General features: G+C 43.2%; 1 protein-coding gene across 1 annotated transcript in view; it reads right to left on the reverse strand.

Moving 5' to 3' along the window:
* The window catches only part of LOC132889885 (BTB/POZ domain-containing protein KCTD16-like), a 60446-nt gene extending 40658 nt beyond the window's left edge, over window positions 1-19788 (reverse strand). Inside the window, exons 1-2 of the mRNA XM_060926707.1 lie at window positions 19777-19788; window positions 16762-16846 (exon numbers count right to left, since the gene is read on the reverse strand). Coding sequence (XP_060782690.1) covers window positions 16762-16846; window positions 19777-19788 — 97 coding nt within the window. The remainder of the gene's footprint in view (window positions 1-16761; window positions 16847-19776) is intronic.
* Window positions 19789-20623: the final 835 nt, after the last annotated feature.

The following is a 20623-nucleotide window of genomic DNA, read 5'->3' on the forward strand; positions in this document are numbered from 1 at the left end:
TCAGGCAAGCGGTAAGGGCAACTCTGCACCACCCCCCTTGGGGGCGGCTCAATGTGATGTTCTATGAGGTGGGTGCGGCTGGGTAGGGGCAAGAACATGTCGGAAAATTCCCTCTGCAACTGGGCCACCTTCGTGAGTTGGGCCAGTGAGAGGTGGTCTCCACAAGGGACCAGAGTAGCTGGAGATTTTTTTTTTTGTACCTCCGGCCCCTGCACCGCCTTCTCTGGGACTACCAACACCACGGGGACCTCCTCATTCCAGTGTTTTAACAGATTGGGGTGGTAAATTTGCAATGCCCCACCCCTGTCCATTCACTCACCTCACCTCATAGTCAACGTCTCTGAATCGCCATGTGACCTCAAAGGGCCCTTGCCACTTGGTGATTAATTTGGAGCTCAATGTGGGCAATAATATGAGCACTTTGTCTCCCAGTGTGAACTCTCTAAGGCACATGCCCCTGTCATACAGTCCAACTTGATGTTCTTGTGCCTGCCGTAAATTCTCCTGGGTTGAGTGAGTGAGTATGTGGAATTTGCGTGCAGGTCAAGAATGTATTGAATTTTGTTCTTGCTAGGCAAAAGTCCCTCCTCCCAATTTTCACGTAGCACATCCAAAATGCCGCATGGCTTACGCCCATATAATAACTCGAATGGTGAAAAACCCATGGAGGCTTGCAGGACCTCTCAAACTGCAAATAACAGGGGCTTGAGCCATTTATCCCAATTATGCACATCCTCACTTACAAATTTCCAAATTAAGTTTTTGAGTGTTCGATTAAACCATTCCACTAAGCCATCCATTTGTGGGTGATGGACACTGGTGCGGATAGGCTGAATTGCCAATAACCCATACAGTTTGTGCAATGTGCGTGATATAAATGTAGTGCCTTAGTCTGTCAGGATTTCTTTCGGAATCCCGACCCAGGAGATGATATGGAAGAGCACGTCCGCAATACAGCGTGTTGAGATATTGCGGAGAGGCACCACTTCCGGATATCACGTTACATAGTCCACCAGAACTAAAATATAGCGATATCCCCGTGCTGACCAATCTAATGGCCTGACGAGATCCATCCCAATTCTTTCAAAAGCAGTCTCGATTAGAGGGAGAGGGCACTTTTGGAGTGGCCACGGGATTTACTAATTGGCATTCGCGGCACGCCGCACACCACTGACGAACATCCCCATGAATCCCTGGCCAATAGAACCAGGCCATTATTCAGGCTAGTGTTTTATCCTGCCCTAAGTGTCTGGCCATGAGATTAAAGTGAGCCGCATAGAATGAGTTCCCTATGGCTCTTTGTGATTAATAACTGAGTTATTTGTTCGCCAGTTTGAGTGTCCTGTGTCACTCGGTACAACCTATCCTTAATAATAGCGAAATAGGGGAAGGCCGGTGTCACGCTCGGCTGGAGAATCTGACCATCGATTACTCTCACTTGGTCAAATGCATGCCGCAGAGTCTCGTCTCACGACTGCTCTAGCGGGAAATCCTCAAGGGAATCCCTGAGAGAGGAAGGAGGGGTGGGCTGCTCCTTGCTCCATGTATTGCCCTGACATGGTGCTAACGTAGACAACTCTGTGCCAGCTTCCCCAGCCAATGCTGGACCAGGATCTTCCCAAGACATATTACTGCAGGACCCACTTCTTGCTGTGTTCCATTAATTCTTTAAACCCTGGCCAATCAGTCCCCAAAATCAGCAAGTGGGTGAGACAAGGATTAACCGCCGCCTTTACTCTATGCTTTTCTCCCCAAAATAGAATGTGGATGGACACTAAAGGGTAGTTGTGAACATCCCCATGCACACAATACTTTCACCACTTGTGCTCTCCCCAGTGCCTCACCTTGCACCAGGCTTTGGTGGATTGAGGTCTGGTTACAGCCGGAATCCACCAAGGCCTGATACATATCCTCTTATACACTTACTGGTATACAATACGCTCCGGCCCGATCGAGGGTAGTTTCTGGCACATCGGGGACCCGGACCACCGCTCCCACCGCCATTGCAGAGCACTGACTTTGGAGATGCCCCGTCTCCCCGCAGCGCCAGCACACCGGCCCAGGCTCTCCCTCTGCACTGGTGTTATGGATGTCACTCACCTGGGGGGGAGAAGACACAGACACAGAAGGGGAAAACGGGAGGACACCACGGGTGCATCGGGTCGGCTGGGGAGAAGCCGGCCCCCACCTCCGCAGTGGGGGAATAGGGCGAGGACAGGGAACAGAGGAAGAGGAAAAAGGAGAAGAGGAAGCACGTCTTCCTGCCGTTGGAACTGCTGACATGTGGTCCTCTGCCAGCTTGATGGCTTGTTCCAGCGATGCCAGGTGATGACACTGGACCCACTCCGCTATTCCTTCCAGAAGTCATGTGATGAACTGCTCCAGTGTCACCAGGTCCATAATTCCCTTGGTGTCGCAGTCGTCTGTCCTCAGCCACCGCCGGCGGGTGCCCCCGAGTTGTTGGTCGAACGCGAACAGCCGGCCGACCTCCTCCAAACTCAGCGCACGGAAGCGCTGATGCTGTTGTTCCAGGGAGCAGCTGACTTGCTGGAGAATGACTCGCTTTAAGTCTGTGTATATGAGCCGGCTGTCGGCGGGGAGCTGCAGCGCAGTGGGCTGCGCCTTACTAGTCAGCAGGGGAAGTAGGCGCACTGTGCGCTGCTAAACCAGCCACCCCCACGCTTTGGCTGCTTGCTCGAAGAGTGCAAGGAAGGCTTCCGGATCGTCGTGCAAACCCATCTTCATTAGGATGAGGTGGGGAGGGTCCGCTGCAGTGGCGGTCGAGGTCCCCGCCGACACGAGCAAGTGTTGGAACGCCTGGTGGTCTTCTTACTGGGCCAGCATCAAGGCCTCGAAGCATTGTTCCTGCTCCTTTCAAAGGGTGATCAGTGCTTGATGCTGGTTCTGCTGTGCTGTGGTGAAGGCATGAATGAGGTCCTTGAATGGCAAGGACTCCATGGATGGGCTCCCTTCTGCACTCCCGGGTTTTGGCACCACTGTGAAAACTTCCCTGATGTGGGTGGAGTACAGAAGTACAGCAGGCGGTTGCTAGTGCTCAAACACATGTTTATTGGTTGCTTTTCAGCACAGAAACGAGCACTCTAAGACACAGACACACATACAGTTGTGTTCTGGTCCCAACCACCACTCCTCTGCTCTCCTACTCCTCTTATACTCCATCACTGCAAGAGACACACACACACATTAATGGACGACAGGTGTAGTGACTTGGCCACTCACCTTCCCTGACCCCGCCCTCCATTCACAAACCAATGCTCGGCCACGCCCCCGCTGCCACACCATGTTTTGTATTTCCAAAGCAGTTTGTGTTTCTTTGAGAGGTGTTTGTTGTATTTGTAAAGCATGATGTGTATATTTGCAAATTGTGGGGAATGTATGAATTATGTTCTGTTTGCTTGCAAATTGTGGGGTATTTGTAAAACATTCAGCTTTCTAACTCCATCGTTAAAAACAAGTTCTTCTAGTACAAGTGTGAGATGTTTTGGTACAACCCCAATTCCAAAAAAGTTGGGACAAAGTCTCAGTCTCATTATCTCTAGCCGCTTTATCCTGTTCTACAGGGTCGCAGGCAAGCTGGAGCCTATCCCAGCTGACTACGGGCGAAAGGCGGGGTACACCCTGGACAAGTCGCCAGGTCATCACAGGGCTGACACATAGACACAGACAACCATTCACACTCACATTCACACCTACAGTCAATTTAGAGTCACCAGTTAACCTAACCTACATGTCTTTGGACTGTGGGGGAAACCGGAGCACCCGGAGGAAACCCACGCGGCCACGGGGAGAACATTCAAACTCCACACAGAAAGGCCCTCGCCGGCCATGGGGCTCGAACCCGGACCTTCTTGCTGTGAGGCGACAGCGCTAACCACTACACCACCGTGCCGCCAAGTTGGGACAAAGTACAAATTGTAAATAAAAACGGAATGCAATAATGTACGAATCTCAGAAACTGATATTGTATTCACAATAGAACACAGACAAGATATCAAATGTCGAAAGTGAGACATTTTGAAATTTCATGCCAAATATTGGCTCATTTGAAATTTCATGACAGCAACACATCTCAAAAAAGTTGGGACAGGGGCAATAAGAGGCTGGAAAAGTTACAAAGTAAAGGTACAAAAAAGGAACAGCTGGAGGACCAAATTGCAACTCATTAGGTCAATTGGCAATAGGTCATTAACATGAGTGGGTATAAAAAGAGCATCTTGGAGTGGCAGCGGCTCTCAGAAGTAAAGATGGGAAGAGGATCACCAATCCCCCTAATTCTGCGCCGACAAATAGTGGAGCAATATCAGAAAGGAGTTCGACAGTGTAAAATTGCAAAGAGTTTGAACATATAATCTACAGTGCATAATATCATCAAAAGATTCAGAGAATCTGGAAAAATCTCTGTGCATAAGGGTCAAGGCCGGAAAACCATACTGGGTGCCCGTGATCTTCGGGCCCTTAGACAGCACTGCATCACATACAGGCATGCTTCTGTGTTGGAAATCACAAAATGGGCTCAGGAATATTTCCAGAGAACATTATCTGTGAACACAATTCACCGTGCCATCCGCCGTTGCCAGCTAAAACTCTATAGATCAAAGTAGAAGCCGTATCTAAACATGATCCAGAAGCGCACACGTCTTCTCTGGGCCAAGGCTAATTTAAAATGGACTGTGGCAAAGTGGAAAACTGTTCTGTGGTCAGACGACTCAAAATTTGAAGTTCTTTATGGAAATCAGGGACGTCGTGTCATTCGGACTAAAGAGGAGAAGGACGACCCAAGTTGTTATCAGCGCTCAGTTCAGAAGCCTGCATCTCTGATGGTATGGGGTTGCATTAGTACGTGTGGCATGGGCAGCTTACACATCTGGAAAGACACCATCAATGCTGAAAGGTATATCCAGGTTCTAGAGCAACATATGCTCCCATCCAGATGACGTCTCTTTCAGGGAAGACCTTGCATTTTCCAACATGACAATGCCAAACCACGTACTGCATCAATTACAGCATCATGGCTGCGTAGAAGAAGGGTCTGGGTACTGAATTGGCCAGCCTGCAGTCCAGATCTTTCACCCATAGAAAACATTTGGCGCATCATAAAACGGAAGATATGACAAAAAAGACCTAAGACAGTTGAGCAACTAGAATCCTACATTAGACAAGAATGGGTTAACATTCCTATCCCTAAACTTGAGCAACTTGTCTCCTCAGTCCCCAGACGTTTCCAGACTGTTGTAAAGAGAAAAGGGGATGTCTCACAGTGGTAAACATGGCCTTGTCCCAACTTTTTTGAGATGTGGTGTTGTCATGAAATTTAAAATCACCTAATTTTTCTCTTTAAATGATACATTTTCTCAGTTTAAACATTTGATATGTCATCTATGTTCTATTCTGAATAAAATATGGAATTTTGAAACTTCCACATCATTGCATTCCGTTTTTATTTACAATTTGTACTTTGTCCCAACTTTTTTGGAATCGGGGTTGTAATTGATACAGTAATATACATACACTCTGGATGGGACACCATTCTCAGAAGCACCATGCACACACATTCACAGCTAGAGCAATTTAACATAGCCAGTCTGCCTACAGCAGGGGTGGGGAACCTTTTTCCTATCAAGGGCCATTTCGAGATTTATAACATCCTGTGGGGGCCAAACTAAATTTTTTAACTCATAACCTCTGCTGAAAATTTTAAGATGCAGCCCATTTTATTTTAGCTTTCTTTCATACTATTCAAATAAAGCAACTTTATTGGTGGAACTTTCTGTTTTATCCCTTTTTAACCTTCCCATTTTCTTTTTAAATTTTATCCACCTCTTATTGTTTTAATGCTCTGTTGTTAGTCTTGTGTTCTTATTGATTTTATATGTACTGATGTAAAGCACTTTGAGCATTTTATGTAATGAAGATGCTACAATATAATAATATTTTACCAATTTTTATTATTATATCTAATGTGAAGGCTGGAACTGATTTTCTTTGGCAAGGCATCTGATGTCAGATGGTACAGATGATGATGCTACTCGCAGCTGGTTTTCCAAGTTTGGGTCAGTCTTGAGCGGAACCAATTCTTTACAAGGGTCAGTTTTGAGAAGAACTGCTCACAGCAGTAGGTTGTCCCAAACAGTGATGCAAACTTCAGTGCATGTCTCCTCAGAATGGGAAAATCCTCAGGACGCACATACAGTTTGTAGAACTCAAGCAGAGGAAGGTTGTTGTACCTAGCTTTGAGCTCATTGTTGCTTTGCAGCTCAATGATTTCGTGCTGTAGGTTGTCAGGCACATCAGCTGGTTCCACATTGAATGGTGTTGCAAATATGTTCAGGTCCTTCTCGTAACTTCTCATCAGCTGGAACCTCTCTCCAAAGGTCTGGAGTAGTTTTGCACACTCCCCAGCATATTCAGATGTCACAGCAGGCTTTTGTTCTTGCAAAGTAGGAAAGTCCACAGTGTTTCCCCTTTCCAGTTGCACTTGCCACAGCTTCAGTTTAGCTTCAAATGATTTCACATTTGAAAACAGTGAGCTGAAAAGCTGGTTGGGACCTTGGAGCTTAACATTCAGTTCTGAGAGGTACTTGGTAATGTCCACCATGAAGGCCAAATCACACAGCCACTTGCTATCACTGAGTTCAGCGACTGGTTTGCCCTTCATCTCCATGAACTGCTTTACTTCTTCCCTCAAGTTGTAGAAGCATGCAAGCATATCTGTACGACTCAACCACTGCACCTCACAATGGTAAACCAGGTCTCCATACTCTGACTCAAGCTCACTCAGTAGCTCTTTAAACTGGCAGCTGCTAAGTCCAATGCTTTTAATGAATTTGATAGTGGAAACAACAGTAGTCATCACATTATTGAGCTTCAGGGAATGTGCACACAGGCTCTCTTGGTGTATGATACAGTGGCACACAACCAACTCATTTGGATCCAGACTGAGACGACTCATTTCTTTTTTTAACCAACGCAGTCAATCCTTTCTGCACACCAACCATGGCTGGGGCTCCGTCTGTCGCCAGTCCACTTAACTTGTCAAACTGCAGGTTGAATTTGTTCATAGCCAAAACAACTTGCTCAAACAAATCCTCACCTTTGGTAGTGCCATGCATGGCTTGCAAAGACAGCATTTCCTCCCGCGTATCAAACTCAGCTGTAATCCCACGCACAAAAATGGCAAGATTGGGCAGTATTTGTGATGTCTGTTGTCTCGTCGCCGGCTAATGAGAAAAACTGAAAATCCCTCGCAGTATCCTTCAGTGTTTTCTCAATGTCTTGTGCCATGTCAGTAACCTGATCAGAGATGGTTCTTCGAGACAAACTGACACTTTGGAAAAGTTTCACTTTGTCCGGTGCGAGCAGTTCCACGGCAGCGACAAGGCACTCCTTCACAAACTCCCCTTCTGAATGTGGTTTCAGTTTCTTAGTGATTAGCTCACTTACCACAAAACTAGCCTGTGTAACGTTTTCTTGGTTACCTTGAGGTCTTGTGAATGTTGCTTGTTGGGTGCCCAAACTCCGCCGAAGAGCATTAATTTTATCCACACACACTTGTCCTTTCAGCTTATCCAGGTTGCCATGTTTGATGCTGTAATAAAGCTCCAGATTAGCCTTTTTCATCACTGCAAGTGCTTCCCCACAAACTAAGCAAATGGGCTTGCCTTTTACTTCTACGAAAAAATAATCGTTTGTCCATTTTTCCTGAAAAGCGAGACATTCAACATCTACCTTTTCTCTTCTTCATACTCACCATGGTGCGTTTTGGTGAAATCGTTACAGTCTGTCTATGCCCGCTAAATGACGTGATGTGACCACGCATGATCACGATCTGCTCATGTGGGGTTCAGGACCCTGACCTTGGCCCGGAAAGACAACCACTCGCCTATTTTATTAATTGCAGTCTCATTTTTTCTGATTTAATTACACACACACATATTTTATATATATATATATATATATATATATATATATATATATATATATATATAGAGAGAGAGAGAGAGAGAGAGAGAGAGCGAGGGAGTGATTCCACGCTTATGGGTACTGAAATGGGGACATGAACTTATTTTTAAAAATTCACCTAAAACCATTTCTTTTTTACCATCAGGTCACAAAACATGTAATCTTTAATGAATGATATGTTAAAAGATAACTTTAATTTTCTGAGATGTAATAAAAACAGATTTATATGCCAAAGTCAGAACGTAACAGAAGTGTTGTGGACATATATATTCTCAATTTTAACAATGTAGAATTACTTTTTGAAACATAGGAAGGTGATGTTTTAGCAAATATAATTAATAAACATGTGTAGTAGAATAAACATACACATTCTTTCAATAAGATTAACATGGTATATAGCTAGATTGTAATTAATTTGTAACAGACGTGAGATGGACAATCGTAACAGAAGTAATGTAACAGACATCATTTTGGAACTCATAGGCTTGACTTTGGCATATAAATATGTTTTTATTACATCTCAGAAAATTAAAGTTATCTTTTAACATATCATTCATTAAAGATTACATGTTTTGTGACCTGATGGTAAAAAAGAAATGGTTTTAGGTGAATTTTTAAAAATAAGTTCATGTCCCCATAAGTGTGGAATCACTCATATAAAAAATCTCCTTCTCACCCCCGGGGGGGAGGTGGTATCCATGTCATCCTCAAGCTCGGGTCCTCTACCAGAGGCCTGGGAGTTTGAGGGTTCTGCGCAGTATCTTCGATGTTCCTAGGACTGCGCTCTTCTGGACTGAGGCTTCAGATGTTGTTCCTGGGATTTGCTGGAGCCACTCTCCCAGTTTGGGGGTTACTGCCCCAAGTGCCCCCACTACCACGGGGACCACGCAACCCTTGACCTTCCACATCCGTTCCAGCTGCTCTTTCAACCCTTGATACTTCTCAAGTTTCTCATGTTCCTTCTTCCTGATGTTGGCGTCAGCTGGGATCGCCACATCTATCACCACCACCCTCTTCTGCTCTTTGTCCATCACCACTATGTCCGGTTGGTTAGCCAGGATCTGTTTGTCAGTCTGGAAGCTGAAGTCCCACAGAACCTTGGCCCTGTTGTTCTCAGCCACCTTCTGTGGTATGGCCCATTGGGACTTGGGTACTTCTATTCCATACTGGTTGCAGATGTTCCTGTATACTATCCCAGCCACTTGGTTGTGCCTCTCCATGTACGCTGATCCAGCTAGCATCTTACACCCTGCTACTATGTGCTGGACTGTTTCAGGGGCTTCTTTGCACAGTCTGCATCTTGGGTCTGATCTACTCTGGTAGATCCTGGCCTCTATGGCTCTTGTGCTTATGGCCTGTTCTTGTGCTGCCATGATTAGTGCCTCTGTGCTGTCTGTCAGTCCTGCATTATCCAGCCACTGGTAGGATTTCTTGATATCAGCCACTTCCTCTATCTGACGGTGGTACATACCATGTAGGGGTTTGTCTCTCCAGGTTGTCTGTTCCTCCTCCTCCTCTGCACTCTCATCAGGGTTCTGCTGCCTGAGACATTCACTTAGCAGTTCATCCTTTGGGGCCATCTTTCTGATGTATTCTCGGATTTTCGATGTTTCATCCTGGACCGTGGTCTTGATGCTCACTAGCCCTCGGCCTCCCTCTTTCCGCTTAGTGTATAGTCTCAGGGCGCTGGACTTGGGGTGGAACCCTCCATGCATGGTGAGGAGCTTTCTAGTCTTGATATCTGTGGCTTCTATCTCCTCCTTTGGCCAGTTTATGATGCCAGCGGGGTATCTGATGACTGGTAGTGCATACATGTTGATGGCTCGGACCTTGTTCTTACCATTCAGCTGACTTTTCAGGACCTGCCTTACTCTCTGGAGGTATTTGGCTGTGGTTGACTTCCTTGTGGCTTCTTCATGGTTTCCATTAGCCTGTGGGATGCCAAGGTACTTGTAGCTGTCTTGGATATCACCTATGTTGCCCTCTGGTAGGTCAATCCCCTCAGTCCGGATGATCTTGCCTCTCTTTGAGACCATCCGGCCACACTTGTCCAATCCGAATGACATCCCTATGTCATCGCTGTAGATTCGGGTGGTGTGGATCAGCGAGTCTATTTCTCGCTTCTTCAGCCAGTACGTATGGATCATATCGGGGCCTGGTGCTGTCCAGCTCTTCATCTTTGACACTCTTTCTTGGACGTCTGCCATTGAGATGGTTACTGGTTCTTGTTCTGGGAGGTTGCTGTGGTCAGCTCTTAGGTCCACTAACCATTGGGCATCGGTGTTGTGTGATGCCTTTCTTTCCCATATGTCTCTCCAGTATTTTTCCACCTCAGCTCTTGGTGGGTCTGACTGGTTGTTGTTCCCCTGCCACTGAGAGTACACCTTGGCTGGTTCAGTGGAGAACAGCTTGTTTATTCTCCTGGCCTCTCCTTCCTTGGTGTATCTCCTCAACCGGGTGGCCAGAGCTGTTAGTCGCTGTTTGGCAGTTTCGAGTGCCTCTGGTATGGATATATATATATATATATATATATATATATATATATATATATATATATATATATATCTCAGTGGCGGCTGCTGGTTTTTAAAACAGGGGAAGCCCATTTTACGCATTCATCGTAAAACCGGTAGGCCAGATATCAAAGCATAGAAAGGTGTGCCCCATTAGCATAGTGAACTAGACAACCCTACCTAGTGGCAGAAAGTATTTTTGCTTGTACATTTCATGTTATAATCTGGCTTGCCAGGCTAGTGCCTCATATTCTTAATCAAAAATATCAAACATCCAAAAATCACTGGCTATTCAATGAAGAGCCTTGAACATCATACCCTGATATGCAACACAGAGTCTTTAACACAACACCCAGCTGTGCAACACATCCTTGAACATCTTCTGCAACACAGTCTGGAAATTCATAATCAGGTAGGCTATGCAACACACAGAACCTTGAATATTATACCCAGGTATAACCTATAACACAGAGCCCACCATTCTCTTAACATTACTGAACAATATACACACTTCAGATTCATGAACATGAACACTATTTATACACAAATTCTGCCCTCCGCTCCTTTTCCAGAAAATGGTCTGTGACCCTGTCATACCAGCTGGTTGTGCTTTCCAGAGACTTTACCAATTTCTGTTAGCAGCTAGCACTGCAGATCCCAATAAGGCTCAAGCTAGCCTACAACCAGATTGAACTACAAATGAAATAAACGAGTGAATTCATGAATGATCAAACTGATAGAATGGATGAAAGTTAACAGAGCACAACGAGTAATATGTAGTGAAAATTCATTATGTCTGATAATTATAACTATTCTTTTAAGTTCGTTTCTTAAGACACGTATTTTTAAGTATGTTACCTCGCTTGTTGACAGTTTCGGCGAACACTTCCGCCTTCTTCAAAACAGTCACCAGATGTCGAGTGGTGACGTGCCTTATCAGCTGATGTACTCTATGGAGGCGTGAACGTCCCGCCCAATTTGACAGGTAGTCCACGCCTCCTGCTGTCAGGTCGCTGCCCCAGGACGGCGCTCCAGGTGTGTGACAGCGCGTACGCTCCCTCATCCCGGTTCATCGTCCTCTGTGCCCGCTTACGTATCTCCACTGCCTCCAAAATCCAACGCTGGTATCTATTCTCTTCAGCGCGAATGACTCTGGCCTCTTCCCAATTCATAATATGATTTTGTCGTTTGCAGTGGTCTGAAATGGCTGATTTTAAGTTTTCTTGGCTTGCTTTTTCTTTTTCGGATCTTGTGAGTCTTTTTGTTGTTTCTTTTTCACATTCTAATTGGTGTTCTTTCCTGCGAGTGTGGAAGCATCTGCCCGTTTCACCAATATAGACTTTATTGCATGACCGGCAAGGAATTTCATATATGATATTGCATTTATTGTCCAGTTGTATTTTATCTTTGGGGTGAACTAGCAGCTGTCGGAGGTTCTTGTATGGTTTGACCGGGGTGTTGATGTGGTATTTCCTCATGGATCGTTGGATGCGTTCTGTAACTCCTTTTATGTATGGTAATGTGACAAAGCCCCGGTTTGTTTTTTCTGTGTTTTTTCTTGTCTGTTTGTTTCTTTCCTTTTTTTGTGTCTGTGATTTTCCTTTTCGAATTGCCCACGGTGGATATTGGCAGATTTTAAATCCTGTTGGATGTGTTGGTCCTCCTCCTGTCTGTCTTTCTCCTCCGTGATGTTCTGTGTTCGGTCGTATAGTGTTCTGATTACTGACATTTTGTGTGCGATGGGATGTTCAGATGTCCAGAGAAGATATTGGTCGGTATGTGTAGGTTTTCTGTATGTTGTAATTCTAATGTTCCCTTCTTCTGTGTGGTGTATTTTTAGGTCCAGAAATGCTATTGTCTTGTCCGTTTCCTCTTCGTGTGTGAATCTGATGTTGCCTGTCTTGTCTATGGAGTTTAGATGATCCGTGAGTTGTTGTGTGTGGCCTGTTTTGGTTATTTCAAGAATGTCATCAACATATCTTTTCCAGAAGATAGGTTTGCAGTCATCCGGTGCTGTTTCTATGGCTCGGGTTTCCAGATCCTCCATAAAAAAGTTGCATAGAGTGGCAGATAGCGGGTCCCCCATTGCAAATCCCTCTTTTTGTCTATAGATTGTACCTCTGTATTGGAAATATGTGGACGTGGAAATGAAATGTAATAGTTTTGTTATGTCCTGTGCTGTAAGTTTTGTACGTTTTTTCAGGGTTCTGTCTGCTTTTAACCGGTTTTCTACTATGTTAAGAGTGTTTGTGACCGGTGTTTTTGTAAAGAGGGATATGACGTCATGTGATACAAAGATTTCATCCTTTTTTATCTTGATTTCCTTTAGTTCTTTCGCCAGTTGTTTTGAGTTTTTGCAGTGGTATTCCGTGAGTCCAAGGAGTGGTTTAATTATGTCTGCCAGTGTCTTGGAAAGGTTGTAAGTAACTGATCCTATACTGTCTACTATGGGTCTTAGTGGTGCTCCGGGTTTATGAATTTTCGGTGTGCCGTATATCCGGGGGGTGATGTCTGCTGTGGGGATGAGGTGATTGTATGTTTGTTTATCAATTTTGTTGTCATCCATTAACGGTTTGAGTAATAGTTTTAGTCTTTTTTTCTTTTCCTCCGTCGGGTCTTTTTTGAGTATTTCATATGTGTATGGGTCCGTGAACATTTCATTCATTTGTTTTTCATATTGAATAGTGTCCATAATAACCGTGGTCCTCCCTTTATCAGCCGGTAGTATTGTTATTTTCTTGTTCTTTGCGAGTGTTCTGATGGCTTCCATTTCCTGTTTAGTTGTGTTTCTGGGTGGCAGTTTAGCTGAGGTGAGGATGCCTGCTAAAGGATGACGTCATATCCCTCTTTACAAAAACACCGGTCACAAACACTCTTAACATAGTAGAAAACCGGTTAAAAGCAGACAGAACCCTGAAAAAACGTACAAAACTTACAGCACAGGACATAACAAAACTATTACATTTCATTTCCACGTCCACATATTTCCAATACAGAGGTACAATCTATAGACAAAAAGAGGGATTTGCAATGGGGGACCTGCTATCTGCCACTCTATGCAACTTTTTTATGGAGGATCTGGAAACCCGAGCCATAGAAACAGCACCGGATGACTGCAAACCTATCTTCTGGAAAAGATATGTTGATGACATTCTTGAAATAACCAAAACAGGCCACACACAACAACTCACGGATCATCTAAACTCCATAGACAAGACAGGCAACATCAGATTCACACACGAAGAGGAAACGGACAAGACTATAGCATTTCTGGACCTAAAAATACACCACACAGAAGAAGGGAACATTAGAATTACAACATACAGAAAACCTACACATACCGACCAATATCTTCTCTGGACATCTGAACATCCCATCGCACACAAAATGTCAGTAATCAGAACACTATACGACCGAACACAGAACATCACGGAGGAGAAAGACAGACAGGAGGAGGACCAACACATCCAACAGGCATTAAAAAACTGCCAATATCCACCGTGGGCAATTCGAAAAGGAAAATCACAGACACAAAAAAAGGAAAGAAACAAACAGACAAGAAAAAACACAGAAAAAACAAACCGGGGCTTTGTCACATTACCATACATAAAAGGAGTTACAGAACGCATCCAACGATCCATGAGGAAATACCACATCAACACCCCGGTCAAACCATACAAGAACCTCCGACAGCTGCTAGTTCACCCCAAAGATAAAATACAACTGGACAATAAATGCAATATCATATATGAAATTCCTTGCCGGTCATGCAATAAAGTCTATATTGGTGAAACGGGCAGATGCTTCCACACTCGCAGGAAAGAACACCAATTAGAATGTGAAAAAGAAACAACAAAAAGACTCACAAGATCCGAAAAAGCAAGCCAAGAAAACTTAAAATCAGCCATTTCAGACCACTGCAAACGACAAAATCATATTATGAATTGGGAAGAGGCCAGAGTCATTCGCGCTGAAGAGAATAGATACCAGCGTTGGATTTTGGAGGCAGTGGAGATACGTAAGCGGGCACAGAGGACGATGAACCGGGATGAGGGAGCGTACGCGCTGTCACACACCTGGAGCGCAGTCCTGGGGCAGCGACCTGACAGCAGGAGGCGTGGACTACCTGTCAAATTGGGCGGGACGTTCACGCCTCCATAGAGTACATCAGCTGATAAGGCACGTCACCACTCGACATCTGGTGACTGTTTTGAAGAAGGCGGAAGTGTTCGCCGAAACTGTCAACAAGCGAGGTAACATACTTAAAAATACGTGTCTTAAGAAACGAACTTAAAAGAATAGACACAACGAGTAATATTTACATTTATTTACAGAGTAATGTACAGAGACATCAATGAGAAGTACCATTTATATGAAAAGAAATTCGGACAGCACTTTGGCACACGACTACACTTTCTCGACATCCGCTAGGGACTGACTGATCATACTTCCGTGTTCCTCGCCGAAGTACCGCCGTCCTCATGTCTTTCAAACGCTACCTCCAATAATCCTTTATCAGCCCGGCTTCTTGTCCCTCCCACTGTCTCGTTTAGTCCCAGAGAAGCCCGGCTTCCCTGGAAGTGACGATTTTGTTGATTTTAACCAATAACAACTAGCCGAAATTGGCTGTTCAGAGCCGTCTCGTAGACTGCAACGGATACCCGGCTGCCAGTCAGTGTTGCCAGATACTGCTGACGTTTTCCATCCCAAAGTATGTTCAAAACCTGCCAAAATGCACTTAAAACTGCCCAATCTGGCAACACTGCTGCCAGTCCATAGAGCCCATTGAAATAAGAAAGGTTACAGCCTGGCAGCAAAGGTGATTCTCGTAGCGAACTGCAAGTTCGTCACACATCACTCAAATAAGTTACAGGATAGTTATGAACATAAATACAATCTTGGGCATATATTATGTTATGCAAGTTATTGTTTTAATGAGAATTCAACGTCGTAGACGCCGCAGTTTGGGGAGAGAATTTTAGGGGAAGCTCGGCTTCCCCTGTTGTCTCTGAGAAATCGCCCCTTATACACATATACACACACAATTTTATAGTGTGTGAGTAATTATGAAATCATCTTGCGGGCCGGATCAAACGGTCTCGCGGGCCGTATATGGCCTGGAGGCTGGATGTTCCCTACCCCTGGCCTACAGGCATGATTTTTGGAGGTGGGAGGAAACCAAAGATCCCAGAGGAAACCAAGGCAAACACAGTGTTCCAAGCTCAAGATTGAATCAGAGACAATTGATCTGCAAGGTGGCAATGTTACCTGCTCCACTATTGCTATTGGCACTAATCGGGGGCCAGAGACAATTCTACAGTGGGGTTGTGGCTACTAGTAGTCTTCACACTTTTTTTTTTTTTTTGGAACATAGAACAATTGATCAACCCGGCATAGACTTGACCATACACATGCAACAATTAACTCCCAGTAGCCATATTAGCACAACTCCTTTTTAAGTGGCTACAAAACTTCAGTTGTGGAAATAATAATAAACAGGGTTGGGGGTTTTTAAAGCTACTTTTTAGAAAATTAAAATGTAAAACCATTGATATGGTGAAGCTTTCAGTAAAGAGACATTTATTTTGCATTTTGGGAAGGAGTCTCCAGTGTGCACATTGTAACAGTCAGAGGTAAAGCTGTTCTTTAAGAACAAACTTCAGGAGTAAGGACTGCATTTTGAGGCTTTCCACAAACATGACAAGCTGCATGTCTGTATTATTTACTTGTGTTATTAAAGGTGCTGACTGCAAAGTCATCTGAATTTTTTTTTTTTTTATTGTGCATAGCATTTTCCTATGTCTCACAAGAACAATATGTGAACAAAAGGTGATCATTTTGATGTGCTGAGGGTCACTTTTCTCCATTTTGAGACCATTTTCCTACCTCTTGATGTAAACAGTATGGCCCTACAGAAACAGCTGAATGCAAGGAGGTTTAACTAATTAGCATAACTATGGAACTGCATCACATTAAGATGGCGACACACAAAAAATATTGTGACTCTGCATTGACCTCAGAGAGTTTTGAGTTGCAGGTATGTAATTTGTGGTTGATGTTCACAAATAGATCCGTGAAACAAAAGATCATGTCTTTTCTCTGTTATTGCTTTCATCATTTCTTTCTCTGCAAGATCAAAACATTAGGTGTATAATTCCATGCTCACTACCGTGGAGTTAAGCCCAGTCAAGTGCATTTGAAGGCTAAGATAGCTAAGCACTAGCTAGAATTATTTAGTTATCTGTCCAGAAAAATGACATCATCTAACCTTGCTTTGTCTTGCAGTTGCACTCACTAGGCAGGCTTTCCTTTTCTTTTCCACTGGCTTTTATCTGGCAGGAGAGTGGAGTCCGCTATGTTTGCCCATGCCAACTTGTTTTGGTTAAAAGTAGGTCAAAGGCCCCATGGTCATCACGTGATATTGTTGCTCATTTGCTTTGCCAATCTACAGAACCATAAGATGCAGGACACGTTTTATCTCAGCAAAACATTTACACATAGGATACACGGTGTGTGCAGCAGAGAAATATCTCAAAACTCCAACAGCTATAGAAATAGAACATTTTGCCCAGAATTCGACATTGCAATCAGCACCTTTAACTACTACTAATGGCTAAACATGAGTGATAACAAGAAGAAATTAAACATATGACATACTAATTAACAAATATAAAAATAAGGTAATCACAGGCTAATTTCTGTAATGCAAGAGACATAAAACACTTTGGGATGTGCTGTAATTGGGAAAATAATCAACTTTTGGGTGGAAACAGTAATTGTTTTATGTTGGGCCACATCGCACTACTCCATCAATGATTATTTTCAAACTTTATTTTCACACAACAGTGTGGCCTGTCATGTTTTTTTATTCTCTACATGTCATATTTTCCACAGCATGAATGCAGAGCTTCATCATGTACTGACAATGGAGTTCAGGCAGATACAGGGATAGATAACAGTGCAAAGGACTGCTTGATTGATTTTGTCTTGCATCAGAAAAGTGTTGAGATATTGTCATCGCTGTCCTTGGGCTTCACTGATGGGGACATCTTAGAGATAGAGAAAATGCATGAAGGCCCTTGAAAGCTGCAAACTGTTTCAGATAGCACTGTTTTTGCAATTTAATCACGTTGTAATCACATTTACACAATCTAATTGAAAATAATTTCCTGATGAATGGCTTAGTGGAAGACAAACCTCTTAATTATATATAGTGTATACTGTATATCTGAACTGAGAGGCTGCATAATTTTCTTCGTGAACGAGTGCAAATGTGAATATTGACCACGTATTTGTTTCATTATTCTGTCTCTGTCTCTTGTCTCTCAAACTCCATAGTTTCTGTATTTAATTCTGTGGTTTAGGCCACTTCTTAAATTTATTTAATCTTATAAAGCAGAAGTTGATAGTGGGGGTGGAACCGAAATGTCTTCTTAGGGCTTACATGTTACAGATTGCAAAGATGGCATTTTCATTGTTCCTTATTTTCAGGCTTTATATTACATTATGACTTCTTGTATAGGCACTTTTGGACACTCATCCATTTTAATGGTTTTGATGGAAATCTCACAAAAGTATTACACTAAAGAAGCTATAATTTTCCTATTGTTATGTTGAACATCTCATATCATACTCTGCATTTAATATCCGGCATGAAACAAAATACAATGTAGAACCCTGGTTTTCTATTTATGTCAGCTGGTAAACATTTCAAGCATTGAACATTATTAAAATGCAAATCCATTGTCTCAATGTATTTTGTTGTTTAAAATATAGTCCAACTGAGATTAAGTATTTAGGTCAATAGCTGGTAGCTGGTGTATTAACATGACAGGTGAAATGACATGATAAATGTTTAACACTGGATCAAAAACATTGCTATTTTATGTAAAAGATTATGTAACCACGGCATGTGTGAAATCTGCAGTCATTTCTTTGGAGACTGTTTACTACATTCTTTTTTTTCTTTTTAATCTGTGTGCTAACATGGACCTATTCCATGATTAAATAAATTCAAATTGATATTCAGGGGCGGCACGGTGGTGTAGTGGTTAGCACAGTCGCCTCACAGCAAGAAGGTTCTGGGTTCAAGCCCAGTGGCTGATAGGGGCCTTTCTGTGTGGAGTTTGCATGTTCTCCCTGTGTCTGCATGGGTGTGCTCCAGTTTCTCCCACAGTCCAAAGACATGCAGGTTAGGCTAACTGGAGGCTCTAAATTGACCGCAAGTGTGAATGGTTGTTTGTCTTTATGTCAGCCCTGCGATGATCTGGTAACTTGTCCAGGGTGTACCCTGCCTCTCGCCCATAGTCAGCTGGGATAGGCTCCAGCTTGCCTGTGACCCTACACAGGATAAGCAGTTACAGATAATGGATGGATGAACTTGATATTCAGCAGAATTTTCCAGCGACATTTTGAAGTGTGGTGACAGTTCTTCCTGTTCTAGCAGTTCCTTGGGTCTGTATACATTATAGTCTGTGACAAGTCATTAAGACCTGCATGTACTATTTGTGGTCATGAGTTAACCATCTACTATGCATTTATTGTTGATGAGATCAGCTGACAGTGGCACAACATGCTCTTTTTTCCAGGTCTTAAAGCCAAACAAAACCTAAAAAGTAAACTCCTTTATACCGATAGATAATATCCATACAAGACATGTTCAAGTGTTCACTGGTTCATATTTGTACCTGTAAACTGTGTACAGATTTTATTTTAAAAGAAAAACAATGTCCCTGGACGCTGACATCTTACTCTCTCCAAGGTTCAAATAATGCGCTCCGAGTACAAATTGTGACATCACCGACCCCTCACATGACTTATCGAGGTTAGTGGAGCTCGTGGACACATCGCTTTTAAATGTTGTAAACAACCCTAAAGATGCCTGAGTGTCAAGCATTTGGTTGTAAAAATAAGCCTGATCATCAAAGTGCTGGGATATTTTTTTAACATAGACCCTATTTTTCCATCTCTTTGGGTCCAAAGATTTACTAGGGACAAAAATGACAGTGCAGTATTGAGTTAGAATACTATATCCGGCAACTACAAAATGGCTATACAATGTAATCCTCTTGGGCAAACATCAGTGTCTAAGTTAACCACTTGTTTTCACCACTGATAGGCTAATAATGTTATTATAAGTGTCTAAAAACATGGAAAGGATCCCTACAGATACATACATGTGTCTGTTTACCTCAATAACTGTAAAGAAAGAGTTCTTTGTGGTATTCAAAAAAAGTGTTGGAAACATTCTGAGTGCATCACATAATTGATGTACGTTTGTCACCTGCACATTCATGTTGTGAATCTTCTGTTCTACCACATCTCAAAGGTGACTGGTGGAGACCATTGAAGTATACTGGACTCATTGTCAGACCCTCCAGGATTTCGCAATGTTGCGATTTGCAACTTCAACGCAAATTCAACCAATCCCCGCGAATTCAGGGCGGTGTTGCAATTATATCCAATCACTGCAACTTTCCCGCAAATTTGACCAATCGTTGGCATCGTCTTGAGGTGACATCAACAAACTACCTTCCGCCTTACTTCCGTGTATACGTTCAAGAGAAGCAGCACGTGCGAGTCAGTGTTTATATAGGCTTAAATTCTGTTACTGAAAGTGTGTTATGTTTACAGTGAAGGACTGTGTGCACTTTACATTATTTTTTTTACTTAATACAAGAAATTAATGGATGCCAACATTTTTGCCAAAATGGTATTTTATTTTCCATTGTTTAGGCAGCTTCAGCATCATACTGTGAGATTCTGTTCAAATTGTTTGTTTTTTTCTTCTATGAAGCCTGAGCCATTTATTTTATTAGTTTATAATTATTGTTTCATCTCATCTCATTATCTGTAGCCACTTTATCCTGTTCTACAGGGTCGCAGGCAAGCTGGAGCCTATCCCAGCTGACTACGGGCTAGGCTCCAACTTGCCTGCGACCCTGTAGAACAGGATAAAGCGGCTAGAGATAATGAGATGAGATTGTTTGATTTAGTCTTCAGGAGAGACTGCCTGCACACAGTACTAGTATTAATAGTTTTTTTTCTTACATGAAAGCTGAGGCATTTATATTATATTTTAAGGTAACTTCATGTTGTGCTGTGAGGTTCTATGCAAATTAACTTTTGAA

This window comes from Neoarius graeffei, chromosome 8 (assembly GCF_027579695.1).
Source record: "Neoarius graeffei isolate fNeoGra1 chromosome 8, fNeoGra1.pri, whole genome shotgun sequence".
Classification (NCBI taxonomy): domain Eukaryota; kingdom Metazoa; phylum Chordata; class Actinopteri; order Siluriformes; family Ariidae; genus Neoarius; species Neoarius graeffei.